We start from the raw sequence: 9994 nt of genomic DNA on the forward strand, positions 1-9994 counted from the left end.
ATTGTAAGTCGGCAGACATTATCAACATATGAAAAGAAAATATACTTCAGCAATTTAAAATACAAATTTCAGTTATTAGATAAGGATTACATGATACATTAAAGAAATCATACGCTTACCTTCTTCACCAAATCTTTTTGTATTTTTTTGTTTTGTTTTAAATTCTACTCCCTAGGTACACAAAGATCTACTATCCCATAAAAAACTTCAGAGAATTCCAGACTTGGCATTGTGCTAACCTTGGCAACACAAGGACCTATCGAACGTATCTCCTCGTTGTTCCCTTTAGAGATTTTGCGTCAAAATTCTGTATTCCTACAGAAATTTTACAGCATTTCCTTCCATTGCTGGCAATTCCACAAGCGTATATTTTAAAATTCAGAGGGAAAAACATCACGATTTTTTTTACAAAAACTGTTGGAGCATGGAACACAACAACAACAACAACAAAAAAAAAAAAAAAAAAAAAAAAGGGGAATACGAAAATAGCGACCTTATTTGACTGCAGGACTGTTAATACGCATGACTGTCTGAAGAATTATTATGGGCATTGTTCACAGAGTTTGGCACGTTCTAAAAATTTGACGACTTCTACTAGAGTGGTTGCAATAACATGCAAGTGGCAAATAATTTAATATTAATAGTGCTGCTTCGAGTGTGCTATCACAAAGTAAAACGAGCAGGTTCACACTCTATGTTATTTTCTTCATGTAGCTACATACATGTAAATTAAGTACAGTCAAGGGTTGTGAAAATAAGGAAAAATACTGAGGATTCTCCTTATCTAAAAATGTGTAATGATAAAACTTATCAGAATTTAGCTAAGCAGAAAAGTTGCCAGTTTTATATATTGTTACTATACACAAGTCAGAATATATGATAGTTTCATGTAGAAGACAACTTTACACGTTTTTTAAGCGTTTACGACGGAAGGATATGAAGGGGGCTTGAATATAAAGTGAACTCACTAGGAACGCGATAAGTTTAGTGAAAAAAATCAGAAGGTTTTGAGTCAAATTTATAACATGTAGTGTTAAATACACTCACTTCCAAAAGTTAAGCACGGAGAGGAAAATGCTGATTTCCGGAAGCCAATCAGAATTGAAGAGGATGCAATTCGCTGCAGAGGTAGATGGAAGTATGCAAATATGTTAGGTAACAGCCAATCGCGCTTTCATGTCAAGAAATATGCAAAAAAGGCAGTCTTATAAGAAGCCAGCTTTATGAAGGGTTACAGAAGTAGATTGTAAGTGCTGATAGAAGGTGTTAAAACTTTCGCATAATTTGTTTTCGAGACTACGTGTTTCTATGACTTCCAGAAGACGAATGGAAGATTCTGAGCGCTGGCGTGGTGTGGGGCGCATTGAAGCAGGACAGTCGATCGCAGATATTGCTCTTTTTTTCGGCGTTCATCATTCTGCAATTTCATGTTTATGGAAACAATTCCTAAACCACACAGACAGTTGACCAAAAGCCCGTAGCCGGTAGCCCAAGGCTTACAACCCCCGCGGAAGATCGATATATTGCTATTGTAGCCAAGCGGAATCGTAGAGCAGTTGGCCCTACTTTTGTTTTAATGGACCATAACGCACGTCTCCATACAGCTGACATCGTCGATGACTACCTGGAGAGTGAAGGGATTGCGTATTGCGTATGACGTGGCCAGCCCGACCTTAATACCATTGAAAATCTTTAGGTTTCTCTCGGCCGTGCTGTATCTTCACGTTTCCCACCTCCAGCCACTCTTATTGAGCTGGAAACTGCTGTACAAGAAGAATGGCGATTTCTTAATTCTGCAGTGGTTGACCGCCTAATTGAAAGCATGGTCACAAGGTGTAAACTTTGTACACAGGTGAGGGGAGATCGCATACCCTATTAATGTCCTTTTTTAATTTTATGCTGTTTATTTTCACTTTATACACAATTACGTTTAAGTTTCCAGTAGATCATTATCTGATAACTCACAAAAAATTAAAAGTGTATTCATGAATGTTTTAAACTCTAAGATGAATGCGATTCCACTGAAGTTACTTGAAGAATTTCAGTATTTTTATGCTGCATGAAGCTATTTGCAGAGTCGTAGCAGCAAAACAGTGTCCACGACTTCTTGTGACAAAAACTTCGGAAAAATGAAGATGATATATGTATAAGTAGCTAACATTACAAGGATGTTCTGGCAAATTTACTGCAAAGCATCTATCATGTGCGTCTAGAATACGTTAAGGCTGCATCTTGGTTCTTTCTCCAAGGTAATTCTCAGCTATGCTTAACAACTATCGTACATTTGGCTGTAGAAGAGATGCTGAAGGTCTTCCGATTGGAAGTGGTAAACTGGCCCGCCATCAAGGTGCGGGGGTCTTCCCAGCATGTGTCACTTGAGCAGATTTGTACATTTGAATATAACACTCACAAAGCTAAAACGATAGTGGGAACTCTGTCTTGGTTCGGCGATGCTCGTAATAGGCGTGAGCATTATAGCTGGGACAGGTAACCGGGAGGGCTTCTTGTCAGGCCAGCTAAGCGTGAGCATTGCAGCCATTGATAGGCATCTAACCTAGTGGACCAGCTGTTCTGTCATGGTCGTTCTCATATTTCCTGTATGCAAGCACTAAATTTTTACAGCACCACTCTGCAGAGCATCATCAATTTAAAGCATCGTAGGCACTACCAATTTTAATTATTAAAGCGCCACTAATTTTAATATAATTATTATATCTCGATTTTATATAGTAACAAGCAACCACTGACTTACGTAAAGCTTAAACTATTTGATTATACCTTAACTTCGAAATACAGAATGGAACATTTGATTCAAAAAGCAAGCAATGCTCTTCGGTACAGAAGTAGAGGTACGGAAAGTAAAGCAATAATCAAAATTTTTTCATTTTTTCCCTCAATGATATCTTTTATCAGCTACTTTTGTGAGCATTGAAAAACAGAGGGATGAAATTAATTACCTGTCACGTTCCCAGAAAACATATATAAATATGACATATTATCCTGTCAACCATGAAAATTGGCTGCCATCAACCTATGAAAGTTTGCGTTGATCCCGCCAAATTTCTCCCAGTCGTTCCGATGGAATTCTGAGCCACACATTTACTGGCAACTCTTACAATAAAACGTTTTTCAAACTCTCTGAAAAACGCACCAAACAGAAACAGCTGCGCCAGTATTTGATCCGCTTCGTTTATGAGCTCAGTAAAAGGACTTTCCTCGATTCATATTTTGATATGACCTCCGATTTTATGCAATGAGTATGAAATTTTTAAAAGTTGATCGTTACAATTTATTACTGTTTTACTGGCCAAACCAGCTGTTTTTTCCTTATTGAACAGGTGTTAATCCCTTGGATCAGCTGTAAATGAACCGGAGAGCAGTCAAAAATATAATTCTACTCCCTCGAAGTAATTTTTTCAAAAAAAAAAAAAAAAAAAAAGGCAATTGCAGTCAATTTATATTCTTGTTCATAAAAGCTAGCAAAAGGAGGCTTATCAATATTCAAACAAAGTAGTTACATCAAAAGAATGAGCAGATGTTGTAAGGGTGTTTTGATTCCACGATTATCCATAATTAGTGCTAAATCGCGCTGCTTTGGCGACAGTTTTACAGTTGAAACGATAGTATGTAAGTACCGAAAGGACATCATGCAGAATAAAGGATACAAATATTTCAGAAATATTTCTACAGATAATATACATATGGTTTCAGTTTTCGTTTTCTTTTCAAGACGGTACGCAAATTTTTGAAACGACCTAGGTAATTCTCACATATCCCACAGCATTGGTCGAATTAAATACGAAAAATATCACAGCCCTCGAGTTAACTTTGCTGTAGTCAGTCAACCAATCTCAGGGAATATTCCTTCAAAACTGAGCCAAAATTGGAAAATTCGCATTAACACCTATCAGGGGCCCAAGGCCTAGGCCAGCGAGAGACGCCATTAAATTCTTAGACTTTCTCTGATGTTACTATGAGACAGGTGCCGCGAAGTTGTTACAGTGGAGAGTAACGCTGATTACCATACCGATGGGGCAGGATTCAATTCCCGGTGAATGCTCAGATACGTAGACGTATAATGCCTGTGCATCAGGGGGCACTCACAATATATAAGTCTTCTCACAAACGTTGGTGGTGGAAGTAAAGGGGTATGAAAACCTCGGATCGACCCTGGGGTGTTCTTCAAAATTGAGGCGGACTGTACCTCTACAACCAACGGTGAAATTCTGGTGTCTCATCCACTTCTACCTGTACCCGTCAGGAAAATGAGACAAGCCACAGTAACACAACAATTAGCCAACCAACCATTATTATTATTATTATTATTATTATTATTATCAATGCTTTGATATGCACCGAAATAGTAAAAAATTCTTGAGGTTCATTTCATTTCAATGTTTTTTATTCCTGTGAATTAAAATACAAACTACTGTAGATGGCGCTTAATTTGATCGCCGTTAATGCCATCATTCGCATATTATCAAAATCCCGAAGTTCCGCTTTTTTTTTTATCCGAAATAAATGGAAAATACATCGCTTATTGTTAGCAACAATTCGCTGAATATCATTTAAATATTACATAATAACTTCTTCTAACTGAAGTAAAGTCACGAAGTAATTAAATTGCATAACGATTAAAAAATTGTCATTGTTATAAAAATTGTCAGGTTACACCTAAATGTCGCCAAATATTTTAATTTAGGCAACCATTTAAAATTTGGCAAAAATATAACCTAGTTTGACTTAGATTTTCAATAACTTTATCGATTTCGAGGGAATCAGACATGACTCTTCTTCAGAAGCAAAAAAAAAAAAAGTCGGCAGAATTTTTATTTCCCTGAAGTAAAAAAAATCCCTGAAAATATCTACACTAAACTAAGGTTACATTTTTGCCCAATTTAAAATTTTGCATTTGCAATTTCTCTTCCGGTGAGAGACGGCCTTCGAGTATTAAGATTTTAAATAATATCCAGAAGCGATATGAATCCCTCATAAATAAAATGTGCATGACAGACATTTATGAACAGTTCATAAATCCTCTGCATTTTCCTAATTTAAATTTTGTAAAAATGCCTAATTATATGTTTCTGGGCTTTCTAGCTTATTTAATCGCATATCCCACTGGCTCATATGGAGGACGGTCGATACCTTTCACCTTATAAACATTTTTAGGAAGCATATGGGTATTATATTTGCAACGTATAATTTAAAAAATATTACTTGTTCTTTAACATTTAAGTTAAAAGAAAAATTACTTCTTTTATTTTTCTCCTTTAACAGCGATACTCAGAATAACTCAATTATCGTTCTCGAGAGACAACTTTAACGTATCAAGACCCCATATGCGAGAACGTATCACTTTTAAACGCTTTATTTCCTTGAAAAATCACTTTAAAAATGGAATTTTTTATTATGTTACCTAAATTTATTGACACATATTTTTCTACATAAGATTATACTTTTACATAAGTTAGAAATACATCATAATGGAACCTACGTACTTACGATGGATATGCATTTCAAGGCCAACAGAATGTAAAGGTTATTTACATTTTAAAATCATTCATCAATAGAATAATGCTTCTCACGAATAAACTAATTCAACCTATTAACCTAAAAATAATGAATATGCATGTTTATCAAAATAAATGAATTATAGTCTGTACTTACCATGGAGCATATATTTCTTTTTTCTCCTCGTTATTCTGTGCTATAACGTATTTCCTACACCTACAGAACAAGCACGTCATGAACGAAAGTTGATTCTGCGAATTACACGAATAAAAGTCCAAAATTATTCCAAAGCACTATTACAAAGGTACGGCTGGCTTCCCGTACGAGAAATTACCAGCATAATCGCGGTAACCAGGCCTTCGTTTTCGGATACCGGGACGAAAATATGGACTCTGGAACAGTTTAGAACTGATAATATATTTCACGCGTGGATTATTATCGTACGGAACTACAGATTTGTTGACAAAAGGCACTTTATGCAATAATTCACTTGGCTCAATTTAACATAGGGTTGCCAAGAGCTGCAAAAAAAAAAAAAAAAAAAAAAAACTACGCCGCTCCTATTCCCATTAATGAAATGTCGCCAGATGGGAGTTGCGAGCTTTGGGAGAACGAACTAGAAAGCCGGTTTGTTGTGCCTGCAGACAGAGGCATTTTCGGTAAAAATAGGATAAAAATGAGGAAGTAGAGGCGTTGGGAGACTGGAGAGTTTCGTTCCCGCTCGTAAACTTTGAAAGTGTTCTAAAACGGGATTACATTTACACTATACATCATGTTGTGCTAATTAGGTGGCCGCTTTCCTGTTTGCAAGTGGACTGTGATGCCCTTTTTTACAAAAAAAAACTTATTTTTTTAAAGTTGTAGTAAAATATGCAGTAGAAATCCAGATATTTTGAGTGATTAGTTCCATAGCCTATACGAATATTTAAAAAATCCTTCCAAATTTTCCACACCTCCATACGCTAATATGTACTTATCGTAAAGAGTTTTAGTGTTACCTCCCCCCCCGAATTTTATTTCGGCAAAGATTACGCATACGCAGTTTAAAGATAGTTGTGCTTCCATGCAATTAAATATCTTTTTCTCTTTTCCTTCCCCCCTTTTTCCTTCTTCAACAGACTAAGCAGTGATGTTTTTGGACAACTCACTTTTATTTCAAATAATACAAAATTATGAAATTAATTTTTATTTTCGTAGGCCCAAAGTTAATTAATTATGGAATTAATTTTATTAATATAGTCCTTAAAATTAAGCACATAACCTTACTTTTATTTTTACTGCATTAAAAGAAAACAAGAAAATTGCTTTTTTATCTATTTAAATCAAGCATTGTAGCTTATTTATATTGAGCTGTAAGGTGGTAGTTCGGTCCAGTGTTCGAATCCTGACGAGCGGCCTGGTTGCATGGTCGCTTTCGTGGCTTTCCTCATCTGTAACGTATATACGAACCAGTTTCACTTAGAAAGTCCTCTACGGAGACATCCTTCCTTCAGGCAGATAGCCCTCATGTGCTTTGCCGTAATTAAATAAACAAAACCAATTTATTTTAAATATTTAGCTAAAGTTTAACTAAGACTTATTTTTTATTGAAATAAAATAATAAAATTATTCCCGGAACGATGACTACCCAAGAAATCAAAAACAATACATTTACTATTTTTTTGTGTTATTTAAATAAACGAATCACTTAAAACACGCAAATAAATTAACAACAGCTAAACTTGGTCTACAGTTTTATTACTTGGTAATGCGGTTAACTGGAACTCACCTTATCTAGCAAGTATGAATAAATTATAATTCGAGATCATGCTGCTGCATACGAAACTTTTAATTCACTAAATTGAAATTAACAGTACTTCATCAGGTGATAGCATTTCATTTTATCCCAAACTTTTTTGCCTGTCTTTGCTTAATACTCGAATAAATTTCAGTTGGTCGTATTAAGTTAGCTAATTAAGGTATAGGTAATATTATACAAAGATGCATCAATGTAAATATTATACATCATATACAAGGTATACAAAGATGTGTAGTTGCCTTATTCCGAATATTTACTTTAAGCGAGCGTTAAGTGTAAACTTAACTTCCTCTAAAAATGACGATTAAAATACATTAAATAAAGTTTAAGGTGCTTTAAAATTCTCTCAGGCCTTTCAGAAATTTTATACTTAGATAACAAATTTTATAAGATTATATCCACTGGTATAAAACCAATATGCAAGCAAAACGAAAAATTCTTCGAAAGGGAGCACAAGGATTTAGATAAACTATTGGAAATTTCGAAAAACCTATCTTTTTGATAAATTTACAGTTTCACAATTTTTCGTGCAGTAATCAAATGTACTATACTGAGTTCAATAGTCAATGCCATTCGGATGATTGCATCAAAAGATCGGCTAAGCATAGAATATATTATGATTTTTAGAGGACAATGTTGCATTATCAAAAGACTTAAATAGTGGCTTTTAGATTTCTTACAGCGTTGTACTGCTTAGCATGCGCGTATGCACTTCATTCATAATTCTATTAAATTTTTTGTGGAGATCAAATTTTTGTTATGTGATGGTGTACGTTGTTACATCAACTCCGAGCTTGAAACCATTTCCCAGAATCTGTAGAATGTAAAGAATCATCCTTACTACTAAACACCTAATTCATTCTCCATATTTTGGGTCTTTTCTCTAAGAGATATTCCAGCTTATCTCGAAATTTTTGTGTAATCGTTTTCTGATTTATAGCAGTTCTTTTAATAAGCAAATACTTCAAAACATAACGAAATCTCTATCGAAACGTATTTGTTTTATATTCTAATCTGTCCTCAGATATTCCATAATATAAGATCAAACTTCTAGTACATCCCAATTGAATTTATCATCACTAAATTCAATTTTCAGCTGTCGGTGGGCCCTGTTAATGTTACAAGAGGCGCATTAATGAATGGATTATGTGCTATAGCAGGAGCTGGTTTGAGACATATTTAACATAACTGACAAACTTTTTGTCATCAACAGACCGTCAAGCAGTTATGTTTTAATATGGCAAATTGAAATTCTCTTGAATCCGCTGTTTCAAAGACTAATTTTTGATTCCTTCCATAAGGAAACTTCGTTGTTACAGAGAAATCAGGTAGCATCTTTAGACTGATACTTTTATCACTGTTATTAGAAAATGAAAATCTGTGTACTTTGGACTGCCAACCTACCATAATACTGGTTCAAGTGTTTTTCAAAAGCTCTCAAGAAGTTTAATATAAGCTTTTTCCCATGTCATTGCGGTTTCAAGAAATCGGCTGCAAGCAAAGAATTGTCAGCAGGAATACAAAATCTCTAGTTTAAAATAATCAGAGCCTGTTCGGAATGCAAATTTGTAACTTGCATTTAAAAACAATTATTTGTATACACATACAATAGTCTTTAGCAACTTTTCTCCTTAAAATATGAATATTTCAAAAACCGAATTAACATGTTTTGAACCTTTTTATTTACTGAGATGCATTATTCCTGAGTTACTTTTACTGGGATATTTATTCTCTGTTTAATTTACAATACTGTAACACTACTTCAGGATTTTCACAGAAGTTTTCAAGCGCCCGAAAAAGTATGAAACGCGCTTTTAGAAAGCATAAGCACTTTAAATGCTAGAGATTATTATTCGGTGCTAGTCTGTTTTCAAAACGTAATTAATGCAGCTACATATCATCTACATTCCTTAAAGACATTTAAAACGATAATTAATTTATAATTAATTTTATCTTAATGTTTGGTTTGTTTTATTTGATAACTGTAAAACAATCGAGGGCTATTTGCATAAAAGGAGAGATGCCTTCGTGGAAGACGTTTTGAGGAGGACTGGCCCACATAAACATGTTACACATGGACAAAATGTGTGAACAGGTTTTGAAAGTGATTGTTGTATCACTTCCACTGCTCAATTAGTCTTTAGAATACACAGCAACACTAGATTTTGAATTTTCATGCTTTACTTCTAAAAAGCAAAACACATTTCCATTACAGATGGTTAGGCTAGGTTAATTAAATATGGCAAAATAACGATGGTTATTTTCCTAAGGGAAGGAATGCCTTCGTTTTAAACTTTCTGAGGAAAACTGTCTCGTATTCACATTATACATGGCAAATACCACGAAAATCAAACATGCGGCCATCTCGCACACCTAGGATATAACCCGAGTCGAATATCCAGTATTCCGCTGTCGTAACCATTCGGCCCCACGTGGGGCAGCTCATCAATACAGAATATGATTTATTTTTAAAGTAATCAATACACAGAAATAAAGTAAATCGCTTTTGTTGGTTATGGGAAAATCTAATTCGGTGCATTTGAAATAATTCGCGTCTTTAATAAAAACAGGCTTAACTACAGAATCTGTCTAACAATAAACTTCTAAAAATGTGGCATACATGATTGTGGGGGGAATAGCACAATTAAATACTCATTAATTACTTGGAAATTAATGTAGTAT

At 34.7% G+C, this 9994-nt stretch overlaps 1 protein-coding gene across 2 annotated transcripts in view; it reads right to left on the minus strand.

The window, feature by feature from the left end:
* LOC118204188 (cGMP-dependent 3',5'-cyclic phosphodiesterase-like) overlaps positions 1-6167 on the minus strand; it is a 157602-nt gene extending 151435 nt beyond the window's left edge. Inside the window, exon 1 of one of the 2 annotated variants that reach the window (XM_085820735.1) lies at positions 5671-6167. In XM_085820735.1, coding sequence (XP_085676861.1) covers positions 5671-5750 — 80 coding nt within the window. In that variant the 5' untranslated portion in view covers positions 5751-6167. The remainder of the gene's footprint in view (positions 1-5670) is intronic. The other variant, XM_085820734.1, reaches the window with a different exon arrangement.
* Between the last annotated feature and the right edge of the window lie 3827 nt (positions 6168-9994).

Source organism: Stegodyphus dumicola, chromosome 7, assembly GCF_044657685.1.
Source record: "Stegodyphus dumicola isolate Sdum_Otavi_A_Nest chromosome 7, ASM4465768v1".
Classification (NCBI taxonomy): domain Eukaryota; kingdom Metazoa; phylum Arthropoda; class Arachnida; order Araneae; family Eresidae; genus Stegodyphus; species Stegodyphus dumicola.